The sequence below is a fragment of the Marmota flaviventris genome, chromosome 2 (assembly GCF_047511675.1).
Source record: "Marmota flaviventris isolate mMarFla1 chromosome 2, mMarFla1.hap1, whole genome shotgun sequence".
Classification (NCBI taxonomy): Eukaryota; Metazoa; Chordata; class Mammalia; order Rodentia; family Sciuridae; genus Marmota; species Marmota flaviventris.
In genome coordinates this window covers 182,199,846-182,221,852 of record NC_092499.1, presented here as the reverse complement: position 1 = coordinate 182,221,852, position 22,007 = coordinate 182,199,846, and the positions used below count along the sequence as shown (strand labels likewise).

At 50.3% G+C, this 22,007-nt stretch overlaps 1 protein-coding gene and 1 non-coding gene across 2 annotated transcripts in view; one reads left to right on the top strand and one right to left on the bottom strand.

The window, feature by feature from the left end:
• Mtcl2 (microtubule crosslinking factor 2) overlaps nucleotides 1–22,007 on the top strand; it is a 69,903-nt gene that overhangs the window by 14,432 nt on the left and 33,464 nt on the right. The window contains exons 2-3 of the mRNA XM_027945369.2: nucleotides 3,591–3,815; nucleotides 10,879–11,037. Coding sequence (XP_027801170.2) covers nucleotides 3,591–3,815; nucleotides 10,879–11,037 — 384 coding nt within the window. The remainder of the gene's footprint in view (nucleotides 1–3,590; nucleotides 3,816–10,878; nucleotides 11,038–22,007) is intronic.
• On the bottom strand, nucleotides 20,998–21,071 carry Trnav-cac (transfer RNA valine (anticodon CAC)). Its single transcript has one exon. It is a non-coding gene; the product is annotated as a tRNA-Val (tRNA).

Sequence of the window (22,007 nt, the reverse complement as noted above, 5' to 3'; positions counted from 1 at the left end):
GCCACAAGGCCTGCTGAGTCCTGGGGGGTCTGGCCCTTCCCACTCCTGTTGCAGAGGGCGTCTGGGAGGGGTGTGGCTCTGCAGGCCCCTGGGCTGTCTGGGGAGTGGCTGGGAAGTCGGAGCTCCCCACTGCCTTCCCCACAGGCACCCCTTGGTTGGACTTGTCACTGGAGAGCTTCCCTGGGGTGAAGCTGCAGGACTGACGGCCCAGAAGATTCCCGGCCTCAGTGTGGACCCAGCCTCTGCAGTCGAACAGGGTCCTACCCTCTGGGAGCCCCCACAGTGCCCAGCAGCCCCTTTCCCAGCCCCCACCTCAGGTCCTGGAAGCTCAGAGCCCTTGCCTGTGTCCTGCCGTCACCAGCCACTACCCACAGCCCAGCAGACAGCCCCAGCCACAGGCCAGCCTTTGTGAAGCCACCCTCTCACGCTGGGCTCCGCCAGAAGGGGCTGACCAGCATCCTGCCTGCAGCTGGGACAAGTCCCTGAGAGGCCTGGTCCCCTGGGTCCCCACGGGAAGAGACGAAGCTGGCAGGAGTGAGTGGCCTGCACAGTCACAAACAGACGGCCGTGCCGGGCGGGCGGGGAGGCAGCTGCTCATGGAGGAAGAATGTTCTCGCCTTCACTTCTGCAGTGGAGAGCCCTTCGGCTTACTGAGACCTATCCTGGGTCAGGCTCTGGGCGGGGACTTGTGTGGAGAGGTGGGACTCTTGCCCTTTTAGGGAAAAAAGACTGGAAGGAACATGGAATTGCTAGTGTTTCTTCTTCAGCAGGCCTGGGTGCCAGGGAGAATTCCTAACCAGCTCCCCGTGGTGCCAGTGCTGAGTCAGGCACCACACTTTTGAGAGCCACTGTGGTTCAAGGCCAGGTGGAGGAAGTAGGCATGGTTTGTGTTTTGTGTATTTTTGTGTTTCTATGATTGTTTTGCTTTTATAGCAAAAGCAGTTACTTAAAAGTTAAATATGCGGGTCTCAAAAATGACTACAGTGTTCTGGGTATGGGCCTATGCGGGAAGATGTCACCTTCCACGATCTAAATGCTATACACCTGGTAATATAGCCCAGCGTCACGAGCTTACAGGTTACTGCTCCTTGTCTCAATCCAAACTTGAGTGTCCACTCAGACCCCCACATGCTCCCCACTAACAAGTTGGATAAGTGAGGCGCTAGGAATGGCATAGCGAGGATTTGAATTCTGGCCCAAGAGGCTGAGCTTAGTCTGGATTCAGCAGCGTCTGCTCGCACTTCCTGAGTGCCGGTCCCCTTGCGCTTCCTTACTCCGCCAACTGAATGGGCCCGGGACCCCTCACTTCCTCTTTTCTCTCACTGGTGTGATCATTGACTGTCCCACTTCCTCCTTTCCCACTTCTGTCCCGTCTGCTTGGCGCGGTGGTGGGTGGTGAGTCTGAGTGCTTTGGCGCGGGGTGCCCTGGTGAGGGGAGGGCCATCCACTTTAGCGGGTGCTGCTGAACACACACCCAGAACAGAGGCCCTGGGGCAAGTGGGGATTGAGCCCCTCAGGGGACAGCAGAGTGAGCCAGCATCTGTGGGGATGCAGATGTTACCTGTCGCCACTGCCATCCTCTCTGGGGTTCAGAACCGCTGAGAAACAGTCCCGGGCATCAGATGATGGGAGACCTCTAAGAGCCGCTTGGAGGATCCCTGCCAACTCTCCTGGAATTAAACCCCAGGCTGTTCTCCGGTCCCCATAGGGAGCCGCCCCATGGCACAGGCTGCCTTGGTCCCCTGTGTGCTTGCTCCTCCCCTGGACTCCAGTCAGCTGAGGCCCCACATCCCAGGCCCTTCCTTCCCTTGTTCTTTGGGGAAGGGGGGCTCTGAGGGCTGGGGCCTCCAGCTCTCCAGATCTGGTCCTCTCTCTGGAGTGTCCCGTCTCCTCCTGGGACCCCTCCACCCCGCTGCCCCCTGCTTCCATCAGCGCCAGCCTCGGGGGCCTTCTCGGGCAAGTCCGATCCCTTACGACTCCGTTTCTCTTTTTAATGTGCAGTGTTATTTAAGGAGTCAGTCACACTAAAAGCAGATGTCATTATCCCCTGTGTGACTCAGTTTTCACCTGTGTCACGGGACAGACTAGTCATGCACCTCTGCTGCCAGTCCCCGCACACTGCCTCACTCAGCATTTCGCATCGTACACCTGTCCTGTTTTCCACACCTGGACCTGCACTGGTGTGTTCCTGCGGTGTGTTGGTCAGGAGCCTGTAAGATGCTGAGCTGCGCGCTGGGCGTGGGGATACTGCGGGTGGGGTGGCCTTCCAGGCTCTCACAGTTGCTGGGTCGCAAACTGTTCCACAGAGTATAGCAGATGTGCCAATGATTACAAAGGAGAAGTGAGGGACAGCTGGGAGCTGATGACAGAGGTGGCAGGAGCTGCCCTGAGGAAGTGAGGTCACCTCTCAATCCCTTCCACTTAAAACTCAAACCCAGACTCTTTTCTCGGCCCCTGAGGGACCTATTAAGGCTGATCTGCGTCTGTTACCCAGTCTTAAATTACCCCGTAGCTGCCCTGTGTTTCTTGCTGTGTCTTGAATGCACTGAGTTCTTTCCTGCCTCTGAGCCTTTGCATACACTGTTCCCTCTGCCTGGAATAGTCTCTCCCTGGCACTCTTGTATGTCTTCCCTTCTTGCCTCAGCTTAATGTCCTTTTAAAGATGACCTCCCTGACCATGTATCACCTTCACCAACCACTCTATTATATTACACGCATTGCTATGTTTTTAATTTTGTTTTGCTTCCATAGCACTTAACAGTATATGAATTTTAAAATATTTTTGTTTACTGTGTGTTTTCCTAATGAGACTTGGGGCAAAAGATCCTGAAGGAACTGGTCACTACCATCCCTCCCTGCCCCTGTGCTCACTACAGGGCCTCACACAGAGTTGGCACTCATAAGTGTTGGTTGGGTGTTCCCCAGTGTATTAGTTTTCTGTTGCTGCTATATCAAATCACCACAATTTAGTAACTGTGTTAGTCAGCTTTCTGTTGTTGTGACAAAATACCTGAGATAATCAACTTAAAAAGAGGAAAGGCTTATTTTGGTTCACAGTTTCAGATGTTTCAAAGGTTGCTTGGCTTCATCACTTTGGGCCTTGGTGAGGCCCATCGTGGCGGGGAGTGCATAGCAAAGAAGACTGCTCACCTTTGGCAATAGCCAGGAAGTAGAAAGAGAGAGAGGTGGGGGGGGGAGAAAGCCCCAATGATCTAATAATATCCTTTCATTAGGTCCCATGCCCTAAAGGTTCCACCACCTTCCAGTAGTGCTGCAGGCTGGTGACAAGCCTTTAACACATGGCCTTTGAGGTATATTTAAGATATAGACATCACCGTGGATTATCTTCCAAGAAGCCACTTTGGAAGATTATCTTCTAATTCTGGAGGTCAGAAGTCTGAAAATCAAGGTGACAGAGGGCTGGGTCCCCAGGAGGCTCTAGGGGAGAATCTTTTTCACTTGCCCTTGGCAGCTTCTAGGGGCTGCCTGCATTCCTCGGCTCACGGCCCCCTCTTTCCTCTGCAAAGCGCACCCAGCACCCTGGCCACGGCCCTGGAGCCCAAGGTTCTGATCGCTCCTTCCTCTTGCAGGATGAGATTGAGGAGCTGCGGGCAGAGATGCTGGAGATGCGGGATGTCTACATGGAGGAAGATGTGTACCAACTGCAGGAGCTGCGACAGCAGCTGGACCAGGCCAGCAAGACCTGCCGTATCCTGCAGTACAGGCTGCGCAAAGCTGAGCGCCGCAGCCTTCGTGCTGCCCAGACTGGCCAGGTGGACGGAGAGCTCATCCGAGGTCTGGAGCAAGATGTCAAGGTCAGCCCTGGGGCTTCCCCGACCCTCACAGGTGCCCTTGATGGGGGTTCAGGCCATGAGCCCTAGTGGGGTCTAGGTCAGTCCTGTGACTCACTCCTGTGTGTCCTTGGCTATGCAATACCCTCAATCTGTTTCCCTATCTGCAAAGTGGTCACCCCTAGTGAACCAACAGGCCTTCTGCCAGGGGTACCCCAAAGTGATATAATAATATTAATTCTACAAATAGCTGTTTATTGAGCATCAGTTACAGACCTGGTTTGGGGCTCTGAGTAGTCCCTCCTTGGTTCCATGGAGGTTTCTTCATGCTAATGAGTTGGGCAGCACTTGTTCAGATCTTGGATCCAGTATGTCTGGATTTTGTGATTTTGAGTAAGTCACCTGCATTTCAGTTTCCTAATCTGTAAAATGGGTGTAAGAATAGCTTCTCTCTCAGGTCCTGTGTCGCCAGACAAGCCACGCTTCACCACCAAGAGGCCCAACCCTTCTTCTAGGTTCAGCAACCCCCCCCCCCCCCACCAGGTTACCCAGATAAACTCCTTGGTTCTTAAGTTCAAAAAAAAAAAAAAAAAAAAAGAATAGCGTCTCTCTCACAGAGTCCTATGAGAATTAAATTAGGTAATGTAGATAAAATGACCATAAAACCCAAAAAATGTTAGCTATTATTATTTCCATTTTCTGAATGAGGCATCAAAGGCTCCACAGAAAGGAAGTTCCTGTCCAAGGTCACAGGCCTCCTCTGTGTGTAGGTGGCAGAGCACAGGCTCATGTGCCTCCCAAGCCTCAATGTCTGGTTGCTGCTCTCCACCTGAGAAAGGGGGGGGAACATGGGGGAGAGTGGGGAGGAGAGGGGCACGCAGGTGGGGCCCCCTGGAGAGAAGCCCACCCTTGCCTGTGTAAGCCCTGATCTAGGGGTGGGGAACTCCTTGGGGGTCTTGCTCTCTGAACTCAGCCCAGTATGATCAGGGGGATGATGAAGAAGCTGGGGATGGAGTCACTTGGCACAGTCTGAGGGGTCCTAGGGAGAAGTGGGTATGTCCCAGGGAGGGTGCTGGAGCAGCACTCCAGGGAGAGGGCTCCTGAAAGGGCCCAGGGAGCTGGTAGGTTCGGGATTAGTCACACACATACCCAGAGAGAACCTCCCCCTTACACCCTTTCTGCTAGAAGGCACTGGCAAATTCGAGCCACGAGCCACGAGTGGAATACCAAAGAAAACAATACTGAAGGACAGCAAGAAGTGATTTCAGAGGTCTGCAGGGCCCGCGAGTGTCAACAGAGGCTGCCAGCTCCCCCAGGCGATTGCGCAGTGGGACAGGAGGAAACTGATCTCACAACAGCGGCTTTTGGCACCTCTACCCTGGGGGGCAGCTCCTGGGCTTAGTGGCTACACAAATAGTCCCATTCCAAGCACGGCCGGCCTCGGAGGCTGTGGAGGATCACCTGAGCCCAGAGGTCCTGGCCAGCCCGGGCAACACGGGGGGACACCGGCTCCCCACCCGCCCCCTTTCAAAAATAAAACGCGCCTAGTTCCGGAGTGGGGTGAAGAGTGGGTGGTGGGGAGCGAGCTGGGGAAGCTCAGCCGGGCTGCGAGGCCACGTTTGGACGCAGGGCATCGAGGATTTCTGGAAGGAACATACAAACAGACGGAGAGGGAGAGGAAGGGGTGGAAGGCCGACGGGGCCGGGGCTGCGGGGCTGCGGGGTGGCGCGGGCGCCTGGGGGGCGGGGCCGCAGCAGCGGCTGGGTGTGAGGGGGAGGCTTCCCGGAGGCGGGGCGCAGCGGAGCCCCCTTCAGTTGGGATTTGAACTAGCCAATCAGCGTCGACCTTGCCCCCTCCCCTCCTCGATCCACCCTTGCAGCTGCAGGGCTGAGCTCATCCGTCCGCTGGCCTCGCCTGAGTTGGCCGCCTCTGGCCGCCCCACCCCCCCACGCCAGTGTGCAGGGGATGTCCCGGGGCAATTTTGGAAATCCTCAGTATGTTGACTTCCCGGCCATCGCCTAAGAGGGCTTGATGGGCCCAAGTGGAGCCCTAGCAGGGTATCCCTGGGGACTCTCCTGACTTGCTCAGTCAGGTCCTTGGACCCGGCCCTGACTGATCCCACCACTTGAGATGCCTCAGCCTCCCCTTATCTTGTTTTTGTGGTGCTAGATATCGAACCCAGGGCCTTGGGACATGCTAGGCAAGAGCTCTACCAGAGAACTCTGTCCCAGCCTCCCCATGTGTTAATAAGGGCTTAGACTAGCTGAATCCTCAGGTTTGGGGTTCTAGTGGTTTTCCTGGGCTGGTGGATTGTTGGGGAGGGTGTCATGAATGAAACCTCAGGCTTGGTTTCCCCTACCCCACCTCCAGCTTCTCTCACTCTGCTGGGTCATGCAGTTGACAGGACCTACAGAACCTGAGTGGCCTCACTGCCCAGCAACAGGAGGGCAGAGCCTTCCTCTGCTACTTCCTTACTGTGTGGCCTTGGGTAAACTTCTTCACATCTCTGAGCCTGTTTCCCCATGTGTAAAATAGAGAAGACTAGTTCCCTCCTGCAGAGACCTCTATGAATATTAAATGAAATCGTTCAAGTGCAGAGTGCTGAGCACAAGGTCTGACACAGTGCAGTGCTCACCCAGCCCCTGAGCATGGGTGGCTTGTGGTTTTGTTATTGAGCAGGAGAACTGACCAGGTACTAATGGGACTGGTGGCTGGGGAGGGCGGCAGGTGGGGGTGATGGGCAGACCAGGGTGGATGAGGATCATCTCCAGGGCTTGTTCACAATGCTGATTCCCAGACCTTGATTCTAAAGATCTTGGACCTGATGAAAGAGTGTCAGGTCCAAGGACTCCAGGATCCAAATTCTCACCCGAAGTGAGGCTCCTGTAGGAGGGCCCAGGACTCATCAGTAAAATATCCCTTCCTTAGACACAGATATTTGTTCTGGCTTTGGGTTTATTCTTTGGGTGACCTGTGTAGACTGTAAAGTAGGGGTAGCACTCCCATCCTCCTGGAGTTCTGGGGAGGAGTCACCAACAGCCCAGAATGCTGCCTGGCCAGGGAGGGCCCCTTGGCAAGAGTTCCTGTCCCTCTTCCTGCAGATCAGTGTGACAGGGACATTCTGAAGCTGATGCTCCAGGGAGCCGGGGACAGGAGGCTGTCAATAGCGTTTGGCAGGAGCCAGGCCCTGGCACTGTAAACAGTGACCTCATGGCTGAGCGCGTTTGTTTGTGCTTTGGGGATTTGCCCTGGTTTCCGGCTGCTGCCTGTGCTATCTCAGCCTCCCTTCTCTGGGGGAAGCTGAGATCAGATGAGACAGGCACGTGGGGCCCTTCAAGCCCTGACGCCCTGACACAGTGAGTCCACTGTTGGGGCTTATTTTTAAAACTTTTTGTTTTGGGGCTGGGGATATAGCTCAGTTGGTAGAGTGCTTGCCTTGCATGCACAAGGCCCTGGGTTCAATCCCCAGCACCAAAAAACAAACCAAAAGTGGCTTAGTGGTTGAGCGCCCCTGAGTCCAATCCCCGGTACCAAAAAAAAAGAACTTTTTTTTTGATACCGGGGATTGAACCCAGGGGCGCTTAACCACTGGACTACATCCTTCAGCCATTTTTTTATATTTTATTTAGAGACAGGGTCTCTCTGAGTTGCTTAGGCGCTTGCTAAATTGCTGAAACTGGCTTTGAACTGTGAGCCTCCTGCCTCAGCCTCCCCAGATGCTGGAATCACAGGCAGGCACTGCCATCCCCTGCTAAAACTTTATTGTGGCTAGTAATGCAATATGTCTTCAAGCTTTCCCCCATATCAAGACCGGATTGAGAGCAAGACTTTAGAATTGACCCACCTGAGTTCAATTTCCTATATTGGTCTGGTAGATTCCTGATTCTGTGACCTTGGGCAAATGACCTTTCCTTTCTGAGACTCAGAAGGGGGTTAAAAGAATGTGCCAAACTTTTGGGGGGAGGGCTCACATTGGCCTGGGGATGTAGCTCAGTGGTAAAGCACTTTGCTTGGCATGTGCAAAGCTCTAGGTTTCTTCTCTAGTACCACACCAAAAAGGAAAAAAAAAAAAGTGTCTGTGTATGACCACTGAGGATCACGACGGGAGGGACACACACACCCGGGCCATAGGACCTTAGCATGTGAGCAGCAATGCTCTTTGTGCCCGTTGACGTCACACAGACGCTTTGGTCCCATTGGTGGATTATGAGCTTTTTTTCCCTGTTGGACTCCTGCAGCTACCTGGAGTGGGCTTTATTGACATAGCAGCCTTGAGGGTGGGGACCTCCCAGGGCAGGTGCCGCTCCTAGTGTACATTCAGTCATTCATTCCTTGTCTCCCTCTCTTTCTGCTTGTTGGAGCCTGGGATTTGTTTGTTCATCCATCAAGCATTTATTAGCCACTTGGCGTGTGCCAGACCCTGTGCTGACCCTGGGACACAGATGTGTATGTCTAGGCAGGGTCTGGGACCTCCATCTGTGTGCCCCACCCCTCCTGCCCCAGTGCTGATGAACGTGGATGGAGCAGCCTTCAGGACAGAGGCTTCCTGGAGGACCCGAGAGCCAGAATGGGGATTATAGCCAGAAGCCTTGGGGCTGAACATGTCCAGCCAAAACCCTAGAGTTTGGTCAAGGTGGATAAACAATGCAAAACAGTCATCTTGGTAAAGCATCCAAAATCTTTGTATTGGGGCTGGGGCTGTAGCTCAGTGGCAGAGCACTTGCCTAGCATATGTGAGGCAACAAGTTCGATCCTTAGCACCACACAAAAATAAATAAATAAAATAAAGGTATTTTGTTCATCTGTGGTTGTAACTACAAAAATTTTCCAAAAAAAAATCTTTGTATCATGTCACCTTGAACATGTAGTCATTCGACAGCTCTGTGTAGCTGTTTTGTTTTTGTTGACATTCCTTTTTTTTTTTTTGTAGTATAAGGGATTGGACCCAGGGTGGCTCTCTCTATTCTTTTTTTTTTTTCTTTGTAACCAGGATTAAACCCAGGGATACTTAACCACTGAGCCAAATCCCCAGCACTTTTTAGAGACTGAGTCTTGCTAAGTTGCTGAGGCTGGCCTCAAACTTTCGATCTTCCTGCCTCAGCCTCCTGAGCCTCTGGGTTACAGGTGTGTGCCACCTTTCCCAGCTCTCTCTACTTTTGAGCTACATCCCCAGCCCATTTTTTCAGATTTTATTTTAAGACAGAGTCTCACTAAGCTACCTAGGCTGGCCTCAAACTTGAATCCTCCTGTCTCAGCCTCCCAAGGAGCTGGGATTATGTAGCTCCATACCTGGCTACATAATTCTTAAAAACAATTTAAAGATGGGTCAACCAAGTTCATGAAACTGCTAAATAAACACATCTTTGAAATGCACTAAATTGTTGAAAAATAATAAAATATAGAAACTATTTGAGCACCTCCTATGTGCCAGCCACCACTCAAGCCTTACGTCATTGATTTCTCATGAGGTGACTATTTCAAACCCTTTTTACTGCTGACCAAACTCAAGATTTTGGCTGTTAAGCAACTGTCCTGGGTGACATGGCCAGAGAGTGTGGAGGCAGGCTCTGGTCTAGTTTTCCCCTCTGCAAAGTCCTGTTCTGATATTGAGGGGCCGATTGTTCATCCCGTTTCAGGAACAAGCAGTTTGGTGACCCAGAGAGTCAGTAGGGGAGGCTCAGGGCCAGTGTCTGCCTTTCCTTGGAGATCTTCAGGGGCAGAGGGGACAGTGGGCAGTGGAGGGAGGGGGGGTGCCAGTTTCCTTTCTGGCTGTTGTTTTTCCTGGCCTGCCCTGCACATTGCCAAGGGGTCTGTGCTGAGCTGGGCTTGGGCCCAGGCAGAGGGTGAAGCCAGGGAGGGCCCCCTTCCCTTCCGGCAGGGAAGAGGCGTCATGGTCACTTCCGATACTGGCGGGCATAGGGTGCTGGGCTCTTGGCCCCATGAGTAGGTCCTGCTGGCAAAGCCTTCATATCCCCGGCGGAGCCCTGGCTGCGCTGGCTCCTCTGTCTAACAATGCACGGAGGCAAAACAGACTCCCAGCTCAGCTCGGCCCACACCTGCTGCGTGGAACCATGAGCAAGCCACTTCCACTCTGAGCTTCAGTTTCCTCATCTGTAACATGGCAACAGGACTGGGGTGGAGGAGAATGAGTCTGGCACCCAGGAGGTGTTTGACTAACGGAGTGCCCAGCCCACCTGGGAATGGAGTCGAGATGCACTTTACCAGCTCAAAAGACTCTCCTTCCCCCTAGGCCTCCTTCCCTGCCCTCCCGCACTCAGCCAGTGGAGGGGACAGGACAGAGAACATCTTTTAGGAAACAGGGTGCTATTGCTTACAGAGTCCTGGAGCCGGGGTGGGAGACTGCAGCTCTTTCAGCTCCTTGTGTAGGGATGACTTGGACTTCTGCCTAGCCTTTGTCATTTCGGGCTTGTTCTGTATCCTAGACAGTTGGATACAGACCTCGGGGTCACAGTGACCTCCAGTAAGTCATGCCTCTCTCTGGACATTAGCTTCTCAGAACAGCAGCCACGACTCACCCAGCGCTCACTGTGGCAGCCCTGGGCTGAGGCTTCGTGTGCAGTAGTTGATATGCTCCTCCTGTCGGGCTCATGAGGTTGGTCCTGTTATGGCTGTACCCAATTTATAGTGCAGGAGACTGAGTCTCCGTGATGGGAAATGCCTTGCCCAGGACCACACGTCGCTCACCTTGCTCTGGGCTTCCACTCTGGCTTACTCCCTGCTGAAGATAAGCTTGGGCTCCACCATAGGCCCTTGAGAGGACGGGCCAGGGGTGGCTTGGTGAGGTTCTGAGAAGCATAAAAAGCCCCCACATAAGTGGAAAGGCATTCCTAAGAACAGATGGGACTGTTGCAGCTTTGGGGACAGCACATTGGGAGCAGGGGGCATCTGGTTTTGAGGTTTGAGTCTGTTGCCTCCTGGATGCAGAACACCTGGTGAATTTTTTGACCTCTTGGTGCCTCAGTTTCCTCATCTGCTAAGTGGGACTGACGAGACGGGGACGTGCCTGCAGCTGTCAGTGGTGTGGGGCAGGAGCCAGCTCACACCCTTCTCCTCACCCCCGGACCAGGTCTCTAAGGACATCTCCATGCGGCTGCACAAGGAGCTCGAGGTGGTGGAGAAGAAGCGAGCACGGCTGGAGGAGGAGAACGAGGAGCTCCGGCAGCGGCTCATCGAGACCGAGCTGGCCAAGCAGGTGCTGCAGACGGAGCTGGAGCGACCCAGAGAGGTGAGCTGTGCTGCCTCAGGGCTGTGCTGACTGGGCCAGCGGGCACATGCAGCCCACCTAGCTGGTGTCTCTCTGATTGTGGGAAACGGGCATGGATCGGCCTCCCTAGCTGGGTTGCTTGTTCATTCATCCCTCCAGAATGCATTTTCTTAGCACCTACTGTGTGCACTGTGCATTAGACCCCAATGATACAACAGTAAACAAGATACATACCCTGTTCTGTCCTCAAGGAGTTCCCAGGACAACATGAGAGATGGTCACCCCACTGCCTCCGGTAGGGTTCATGGGAAGCACATGCTACCATGCCCAGCGTGGGACCTGGGCTTTGTGCCTCAGTGTCCTCATCTGTGAAATGGGGCAGTGGTGCCCTCATCATTGTGAGCCAACTGGGTTAGCTGGTGTGGAGATCTTTTAGGGACTGCCGGCTGCTGCCGTTTGATGTGGGGTAGGTGCTGGGCCTGGGACTTGGGCCGCTATCTTTGGGTACTAGATGCTTCCTGAATGTGATCCTAGGTACCATCCTCTCCAACTTTGCCCATGGCAGGCCCTCCTCCTGGTAGACCCTCTCCTGCTGTGTGTTAGGCATCATGCCAGACAGTTTATCTCAACATTTTTGTAAAGGACCAACAAGGTTGTGATCCATTTTAAGGATGAACAAGCAGCTCCTGAGAGAGGGGCGTCCTCAAGGTCTGGCAGGGAGGGCCCAGGGGGGCTCTGCAGAACGCCATTAGGAAACCATCAGCCTGGGGAACCCTCAGACAGGAGTCATCCTGGTTCCAGGGGCCTGTGCTCAGCGTCCAGGGTGGCCTGTGTCCCAGATGTTCAGCTGGGCCTCAGCTGGTTGGCTGCCCAGGAGGTATCCTAGACTCGCACGTTCTTCCGGGGCAGGTAGGCTCTGCATGCCTGCTTCCCCAGAGCGGAGCATGCCAGCCGTTCAGGACTGATTGACGCAAACCTTCAGCTGCCTTTACAGTGGTGTGATGCTCTAGTGCCTTCTCTGTGTGGAGAGGAGGCATTTGCTATCAGGGCTGGGGAGAGAGAGGCTTCTCCCTTCCTGCAGCCTCCTGCGCTCCATAGCCTGGCCCATGGTGCTGGGCAACATCCTCACACTGGTTACTGTCGCCTTGATGGTGAAAAGGGGAGAGAGACAGTTTCACAAAACACCTTAGAACTCAGTCTGTTCCTGTTGTGCAAGTAAGGAAACTGAGGCCCACAGAGGACCTGCTTGCAGAGTTCACTCAGCCTTTCCTTAGCAGAGACATGCTGCGAACCAGAAGCTACTTCCCCTCCAAGTCCTTTACTTCCTTTGAATATCAGGTTGATAATAGTACCCAGTCTGTGAGGTTGTTTTGTTTTGGATCATTAATAAGATTGAGTAACCAGAGGGTACTGGTAAAGTGTATAGTTATTAAGCTTTTTTTTTTTTAGATAGGCACTCTTATTGTTGCCCAGGCTGGCCTTGAACTCCTGGCTCAAATGGTCCTCCTCCTTCAGCCTGCTGAGTAGCTAAGTCTACAGGCATGCGCCCCCGATGTACTTAGCATGTGTGAGTCCCTGGATTCAATCCCTAGCACCCAAAAAACCCAGATTGAGTAACACAGAAGAAGGTAATGTGGCAGAGCCTTGGAAAATTAAATGTAGAATTATTGTATGATCCAGTGATTCCAATGCTGGGATGTACACCAAAGAGTTAAAAGCAGGGATTTGAATAGATATTTATATCCCACGTTCATAATAGCATTATTTGTAATAGCCAAAAGACTCATGCAGCCCAAATGCCCACTAACAGACGAATGAATAAGCAAACTCTGTGTGTGTGTGTGTGTGTGTGTGTGTGTGTTGATAGATAGTGAATATTGTTCAACCTGAAGAATGAATGGGGCTGGGGCTGGGGCTCAGTGGTAGAGCACTTGCCTAGCTTATATGAGGCCCTGGGTTCGATCCTCAGCACCAATAAATAAATGAATAAAATAAGGTCCATCAACAACTAAATATATATTTGGTTAAAAAAAAAAGAAAGAGGGGGCTGGGGATGTGGCTCAAGCGGTAGCGCGCTCGCCTGGCGTGCGTGCGGCCCAGGTTCGATCCTCAGCACCACATACAAACAAAGATGTTGTGTCCACCAAAAACTGAAAAAAAGAAAGAGTGGGTCTGTGGCTATAGCTCAGTGGTAGAGCGCTTGCCTTGCAGGTGTGAGGTCCTGGGTTTGATCCTCAGCACCACATAAAAATAAATAAACAAATAAAGATAATTGTGTCCATCTACAACTAAAAGGAAAAAAAAAAGAATAAGTGAAGTACTGACACGTGGTACAACATGGATAAGCCTTGAAAACGTCATGCTAGGTGAAATAAAGCTAGACATAAAAGAACACATATAGTATGGTTCAACTTATACGAGATCCCTTGAGTAGTCCAACTCATAGAGATGGAAAGTAAATAGAGGTTACCAAGGCCTGGGGGGCAGGTGAGGAATTATTATTTAATGGGTACAGTGCAGTTTGGGATAATGCAAAGGTTTTGGAGATGGATAGTGATTATGGTTGCATATAGGAATGTACTTAATACTACTGAGCTGTGTACTTAAAAATGGTCAAGTGTGTAGTTATTAAGATTTAAAAAAAATATTTATTCTTAAGCTTTAGGTGGATACAGTGTCTTTATTTTACATTTATGTGATGCTGAGGATTGAACCCGGTGCCTTGTGCATGCTAGGTGAGCATTCTACCACTGAGCCACAGCCCCAGCCCCTTATTAAGATTTTTTAAAAAGGGTTACGCCAAGGAGTACAACTCAGTGTTAAGTATGTGCTTAGAATGTACAAGGCTCTGGGTTTGATTTCCCAGTATAAAAAAGGCCTTTTTTTGAAATGAAATTTACCATTTTTAATTTTTTTTTAAATGGTAAATTTCATTTATGTATATTTTACCACAAATAAAAAAATGGTTCAGGGCTGGGATTGTAGCTCAGTGGCAGAGCACTTGCTTCACATGCGTGAGGCACTCGGTTCGATCCTCAGCACTGCATAAAAACAATTAAGTAAAAATAAAGGTATTGTAGGGGCTGGGGTTATGGCTCAGCGGTAGAGCGTTCGCCTAGCATGTGTGAGGTCCTGGGTTCGATCCTCAGCACCACATAAATAAATAAATAAAATAAAGGTATTATGTCCAACTATAACTAAAAAATAAATATTTAAAAAAAGGTATTGTGTCCATCTACAACTAAAAAATGGTTAAGATAATAAATTTTGTATTATGTATCCTTGACCACAGTAAAATAAAAAAGAAAGTGTATATATATGTATATACACACACACACACACACACACACACACACACACACACTGATATAGAAAGATCTCCAAGAGATATTATTAGCAGGAAATGAAAGTTGTAGAACTGCATATTTTGTGTGATCCTACTAGTTATTTTGGAAAGCCATACACACCAGAGTAGTTCTGAAGCCTACGTGCCTACCTACGTAGGAATGTGTAGCCAAAGTCTGGAGGAAGGAAGACCGGCTTGTCTGAGGAGGGAGAAATGGAGGGCGCAGGAGAGATAACCTGACTTCTGCTTTTTATCCTGTTATTTTGTTTTTATTTTTATTTTTTGGGTGGTACTGGGGATTGAACCCAGGGCACTAAGCTCCATTTCCAGCCCTTTTCTATTTTATTAATTTGAACCCTCTTCTCCTGCTCCCATCTCCCAAGCTGCTGGCATCACAGGTGTGCCCAGCTTATTCTATTAATTCTACAGTTTGGGTTTTGGGTGCTGAAGATCAAACTGAGCCACTGAGCTGCGACCCCAGCCCACGTTAGGTTTTTGTTTTGTTTTGTCTAATAATAAGGATGTACTTAGGCCAGGTGCAGTCTCAGGTACAAGGGACGCTGAGGCAGGAGGATAACTTGGGACCAGGAGTTGCAGGTCAGCCTGGGCCACATAGCAAAACCTCGTTTCAAACAAAAGAAGAAGAAAGAGAGGAACAGATGTGCTTGGGTATTATTTGTGAAATTTGAATTAAAAATTGTGAACATAAAGAGCCCTGTATGGAGCCTGGCCCGGAGGAGGGGCTGAGGAAACACTGTTCTCTGCCTCTGAGGCAGACGTCAGCATGTGCCCGTGGTGTCTCAGCATCGCCTGCAGGAGCCTGTGTTTATTTGCTGTTTGTCCTCTCCCTCCTCCCTCTCCTTCCTGACATGGTTTCTATGGCGACGAGGGTCCCTTAGCAGTTCTGCGGGAGCTGTGGTCCCCTCATGGAGATCTGCCTTTGCTATCCTGACAGGTTGCTGAGGCGCTGCTGTCACCCGACTGGGAATGGGGAGCCCCTGGCCTGAGCCGATGCAGTTGCCATGGAGACAGCTCTTGGAGAGAGAGAAGGGAGGGTGGCATGCCTTCCCTGTGCTCTGCGGTGGCACTGTGGCCCAGCTGGGCTGCTGCTCAAGAGTCGTAACAGCAGCCTCAGTATCACTCCCCCTCCCTGTGTCAAAGGCAGAAAGCCAGGATCAGTGTTGACGCCATTTGTTAGACCATAGCTGCTGTGTCTGAGCGCTTCCCGTACCAGGCACCGCTCCCAGCATCCAACGTGAGTCTTCGGCGTTTAACACCCCCACTCCCCACGCAGCCCCAGGGCATTGTCCCATTTTATAGGCACTTCTCTTTTCTTGACGATTTTTAAGTTGTGATTTAATCCACAGACCATACAGTTCACCATTTTAATGTGTTCACGATATTGTACGATGACCTAGTTCCAGAAGGTTTCCATTACCCTCCAAAACAGCCCCATACCTGTTAGCAGTCACTCCGGCTCTTCCCTCTGGCCCCTGGCAACAGCTAATCCACTTTCTGTCCCTCTGGATCTGCCCATTCTGGACATTTCATTCAAATGGAATCATGCAGTATGTGATCTTTGGTGACAGGCGTCTTTTACTTAGCATAAGGCTTCCAAGGTTTAGCCATCCATGTTGAAGCCTGATTCAGGACATCATTCTTGTTTATGGCTGATTAATAATCCATTATATGGCTAGACAGCATTATATTTGTTCATTTATCATTTGTGGACATTTGGATTGTTTCCACTTTTTGGCTATTATAAATAATGCTAGTGTGAACATTCATGTTCCAGTGTCTAGAAATATGTTTTTTGAATTCTCTTGGGTACATACCTAGGAGTCCAGTTGCTGTATTTGGATGGGATTGGGGAAAGTCAGAGATGGGATTTGAACCCCCCACCTGTATGTCTCCCAAATCCACACTGACTCCTCGGGTGATGCCCCATGCCTCCTGAGCCCCCTCCAGTGGCTTTCCCAGGATGCACTTATGTTTCCAGAACCTTTAAAAATCTCTGGCACAGATTCCTCTTGTGGATTTCCCACCTGATAGGGTAGGAAGAGCGCTGACCATGGCGTCAGATTGCTTGTGTTTGAATCTTGATTCTGCTGCTATCTGAGGCAATCTAGCCTGGGCAGTGTGCTGCAGGGCAAACCTGGACTTGGAACCACACAGGCCTGGGCTTGCATCCTGGCTTTGCCACTTATTACGATTAACTGTAACCTTGGGCAGATCGCATAAATGCCCCAGTCCTCAATTTGTTTATTTTTAAAATGGGAACATGAATCCTTACTCTCAGAGGTGTTTGTGAGGATGAAATGAGAGGGCTGGTAAAGTGCTTAGCACACAGTGGAATCTGTTAAGTCTGCATTATTATCGGCACCATCGCAAGCACTGTGCTGATTCTGGACCTGAGACCCCTTTGCCTTAGTTGAATCAATACATTTCCTACATTTCCACTGCCTCTCCGGAGAGCTTTCCCGGTGGGGCTCCAGGTGCCACGGTAGAGCAGCTACACTGCAAACCATCACCTGCAGTTGTCACTATCTGCCCCGCTGGTACTGGATTTGGGGCTCCAATCTAAACCTCTGTTTTCTCCCCTAATGATTGTCCACTAACAGGGCCCACACAGCCTGTCTGCCTGGCTGTTTCCACCATTCTGGAGAAAAATGCCTCAGCCTTTGAGGTAAACTCCCCACCCCAGGTCCCTCTGGAGCAAATTTTGTGCACACAGAAGTCTGTTTTCAGGGAGACCTTTCTGAACATCCCCCTCCCCATGTCTGGTGAACATCTGTCCAGCTGTCTTGGCAGCGCTACACTCTGTCCCTTGGGTAGCAGTGCTCCACTTTGTCCCTTGGGTGGCAGGGCTCCACTCTGTCCCTTGGATGGCAGTGCTCCACCCTGTCCCTTGGGTGGCAGTGCTCCACCCTGTCCCTTGGAAGATTTTCCTTTTGAGTCTTGGCAGCGTGGAAGCTGGAGCAGAGGTCCCTCCAGGGCTGCACTCAGTTAGCTCCCTGTGCTGGCCTGCAAGGGGACTCCTGGGGACAGGAGCTCAGGCTCCTACTAGGAGTGGTCAGGGATGCTTGGAGGCGCCACCCTGGCTGCTCTGAGGCGGCCTTGTGAGTTGCTCATGGATGAGGGCCTGTTGCCTGCCAGGCCAGAGAGTGTGCCCTCAGGCTGTGTCTTTCCTGGGCTTTGCGGCTGCAATCCCTTTGTGTCCTGTCCCGCCTCCAAGGGCCCAGGGCCAGAACATCTGCCTCTTGGGCAGGACTGGTTCCACCACCAGGGGCTCCACAAAGGGGCTCTGACAGACCCTGGCTCCCATGAGGGGCGCACAGCCCCCAGTGCCTGGCCAGCTGCTGCCCTCAGTGGGGAGGGAGGTCTTGGTGTGCTCTGAGCCTGCCTTGTTTTCCCTGCGGAGCCGCAGGGCAGTGTGGGAGCCCAAGTGGCGTGGTTGGGTGGAGAGGTGGGTTCCAAACAGGAGCCCCTCTAGTCCTGAGATGGCAGCTGTTGAGCCTCCTCCCTCCTTTCTGGACAGGTTCAAGCCTGGACCTTTCTTTGCCTGCTGGAAAGAGGTTCAATAATTTCTTGGGCAAAGTACACTTAAAAAACACGTTATAACATTTCCCTTTCCCCCACTGGTAGTGCTGTGCACTTAACAGACAAAGATTAGAAAATATAATAAGCCATAAGACAAAAAAATTCACCCATCAGCCAATATCCAGAGGGCATTTCTATTTGGGTGGGAGACACATATACTTCCAATAAGTTTTTCTATGTATACATTCTCACGTATCTTAATGTATATGTATGTATAAAATACTTTTATTTATATAAAAGTAATATAAATTCAGTGGAGCACAGCGGGTCAGGAAGCACATTAACACATACCTGGCACACCTCTCAGGGAGCTACAGCAGTTTCTGGTTACATTGACTGCCTGGGGGCAGAACAGGGGGCTGGGCTCCCTGTGTTGCTCTTTGTACTCTTTGAATTTTGAGCCCCATGAATGTGGCATCTATTCAAAAAATGATAGAACTAATAAAATAATACACGAAATAAAAAGAAGCCCTCCCTAACCGCCTCCCTCCATTCCACTCCTCAGCTAAACCCGGGATTAGCAGTTTGCTTAGTATCTTTCTAGCTCTTTCTCTCTATTCAGACAATGCACATTTCTCTTTTGTTTTGTTTTTTAAATAAAGATGGGATTATATTGCATATACTTTCTGTAACATACAGCATCATGTAGCATGGATATGAACTTTTTTTTTTTAATGCTGGGTGTTTTGGGGTTTTGTTCTGCCTATGTGCTTATTATAAAAAGCAAAGATCACAGAATCAAATAAACGTAGGAAAGAAAGAAAGTCTAAAACAGCACCATCTATTTTAGTGCTTTAAACACAGAGCCAAAGGTCTCAAAGGAGCTCCCCAAGACCAGCCAGCAGGGGCCCTCAGGGAGGGGAGGCATGCTGGGGGGTATGAAAAGGGGCACTGTGGCTTTATGTGCTTGGCATGCATTTCTTACAGTGATGTATTTTTGTATATTAATTGATTTTGTTAAAAATAGCATATTTTTTTTAAAGGAAAAAAAAATCCAGAAGACTGTTCTCCATCCTCCCCCACCAGAAAATAGTGGAGGGGAAAAGTACAAGGTGCCTGTATTCTCTCTGTTAACAGCCTGCTGTATACTCTTCAGACCGTCTCTCTAGGCATACACTAATACCCATACACATAGTTTAAAAAAAAATATTTACTTATTTTTTTTGGTACTAGTGATTGAATCCAGGGATGCTTTACCACTGAGCTACATCCCCAGACCTTTTAATGTTTTATTTTAAGACAGGGTCTTTCTGGGCACAGTGGCACATGCCTAAAATCCCAGCAACTTGAGAGGCTGAGGCAGGAGGATTCTAAGTTCAAGGCCTGTCTGGCAATTTAGGGAGACCCTGTCTCAAAATAAAAAGGAAAACAAAAAACTGGGGATGTAGCTCAGTGGTATAGTGTCCTGGGCTCAATCCCCACTACCAAACAAACAAACAAATTCTTCATGAATTGTCTCGTTAAATTGTGATTATCCTTCCTCAACTTCTCAAATAGCTGGGATCAAAGACGTGTGCCACCATGCCCAATACCCTCAGTCCTTTTTAATGGTTTTACATTATCTCACTGATGTATATATGATGCCTGGGACCGCTGGTGGGGTTGGAAACCCCCGACTCACTTCCCTGTCACTTTTCTTCCTTTCTTCGGGAGTTTGAGGGCTTGAGTGAGCTGTGGTCACCTAACCCATGGCCCAGTTTTATAGATGAGAAAATGGAGTTTCAGGGAGAGGACAGGGTTCCTCCAGTGTGTGGGACTCCCAGAACAGCTCCCAGCTGAGGCCACAGCCCTCCAGCAGCTTGGATGACTGGACTAGATCTAGATGGCTAAGGTCTGACCCAGAACCCCCACCCTCCCATGCTGTACAGGTCTCCCTCTGAGGAACCTCTCTAGGACCCCATGACCTGGTACCCTGGCTCTTGTGGAAGGATTTTTTTTTTTTTGTGACCGCCAACCCCGACCCCTCTTTTTCTCCTTTCTGAAAGGCCCAGGCCAACTCTTCTCACGCTGGCCCCTGCTCTTGGTACCAGTCTGCATCTGAAGATCAGCCTCTGACTTCCTGCCTCATTTGCATTCCAAAGGGTCTCTAGGATCTGATGGGTTTTAAAGTAGACTTAACAGCCTCTCCAGAGCTCCTCTCCCTGCGCCTCCTGCACTTAAGAATCACCTGGAAAGTTATTTAAAACAACTTTTAAATATGCCTGAGACTTAACCCCAGACCAATTTTATCAGAATCTTTGGGGGTGGCATCTAGGGCATCAGTATTTGTCTGTAAGTCCCCTAGATAGTCCTGATGTGTCCCCCGCCACTGTGTTAGCGCCACTCTGGCCCTCATTAAAGGCACGTTTTCTCTTTGGAAATTGATCAAGAGCTATGCCAAGAATTGATCCCTGGTTGGATATGGATTTGCTGTGAGACCTGGGACAAGTCCCTGCCCCCTCTCGCTTTCAGTAAAATGGGGTATAGTCAAGTATACTAGTTTTGGGTTAGCCCAGTGACTCCCATATTCAGAGATGAGGTGTGAGAGGTGAGGGTGCATGTATCCAAATCACCTGGGAGCATTTTCAGAAACCCAGTATACCAGCCGGGCTGGAAAAGTCCAAAACAACTGAAGTGTGGTTTCAAACACCGCCAGCATGAATCACCCCTCTCTTGGGAGGAAGTGTTCAGTGGAAGCATGCATCTCATTGAATGGCTTTTTTTAAACAGTGAGGAACTTCAGTAATGAGGATCGTAGCATTTCCTGAAATTCTGCTCGATAGAGCTTGTGTCCTGTGCATTCTTGCCAGCAATAGATGAGCATTTCTTTTCATCGCAGCCTCACCAATAGAAATGTATTCTCAGGTGGTCTGGATTTTGGCCAGTCTGATAGGTGAGAAATGCACCTTATGTGGTTTTTATTTGCATTTCTCCATCATGGGTGGGGATGAGCATTTTCACATGGTTGACATCCATTTGTTTTTCTTTTCCTGTGAGCCCTTGCTCATATGTCCAACCCATTTTCCTGTAGGTTTCTTGGTCTTTTTCTTTTCTTTTTGTGATGCTGGGGATTGAACCCAGGGCCTTGTGCATGTGAGGCAAGCACTCTACCAACTGAGCTATATCCCCAGCCTGGTTTGTTGGTCTTTTGTTCACTGTTTATGGAACTCATATTTAGGATATCAGCCCTTTATTGGTGTTGTCAACTGCAAATCTTTATTTTCAGTTGGTCATTTATATTTCACTTTGCTTACTTTGCTTGTATAGGCAAGTATACCAATTTTCCCCCCAAAAAATGCTCTTGGAGTTTTGAATCCTTATTATCAATCTCTCATGATCATTTCTAAGTCTGCTTTGTAATTTTTAATTTTTCACCCATATTCATTTAATTTATTAGTATTCATTCTGAATTCAAACTCCCACAAGATGTCAGTTCCATGAAGATGGGATTCCCTGTGGGGTGGAGATGGGCATGCAGAGGTTTAGGGACGAATCCTTGGCTATACCAGCAGGAGTGAGGCAGAGGTAGAAGTTGACTCACAGCCTCAGCGCGCCCCATGGGACGCTCTGGAGGTTGCATGGTCCTTTGGAGTTGAGGCAAGGGGCATGGACCAGTCTTTGGATGTGGGCTTCAGCTAGGGAGGGCACATGACCTTGGACAAGGTGGCTCTCAGTAGTCGTTGCCGGTAGGGACCATCAACTTAGATGTCTTATCTGGGGGAATGAATGTCTCTGTCCTAAAGTGGGGGGTCTGGGCAGGCCACCACAGCATCTTCCCTGTACCTTATCTGTCTCGTTCACTGCTGTGTCCTCTACACCTAATTGTGTCTGGCACATGGTAGGTGCTTCTAACTGGGCCTGGCATACAACAGGGGCTTAGGAAATAGCTGATGAATGAGCGAAAGACAAGAACAGAAATTCAGATTTCCAGGTCTTGGGCCAGGCTAACTGGATCACAATGTGGGGGTGGCAGAGGGGAGGGAGCCCTGGCAAGTGTGTTCAGAGTCATCTCCTTGAGTATATCTGGTCTATCTGTCATTTATAGCCTACTGGATGGTCTTGAGGA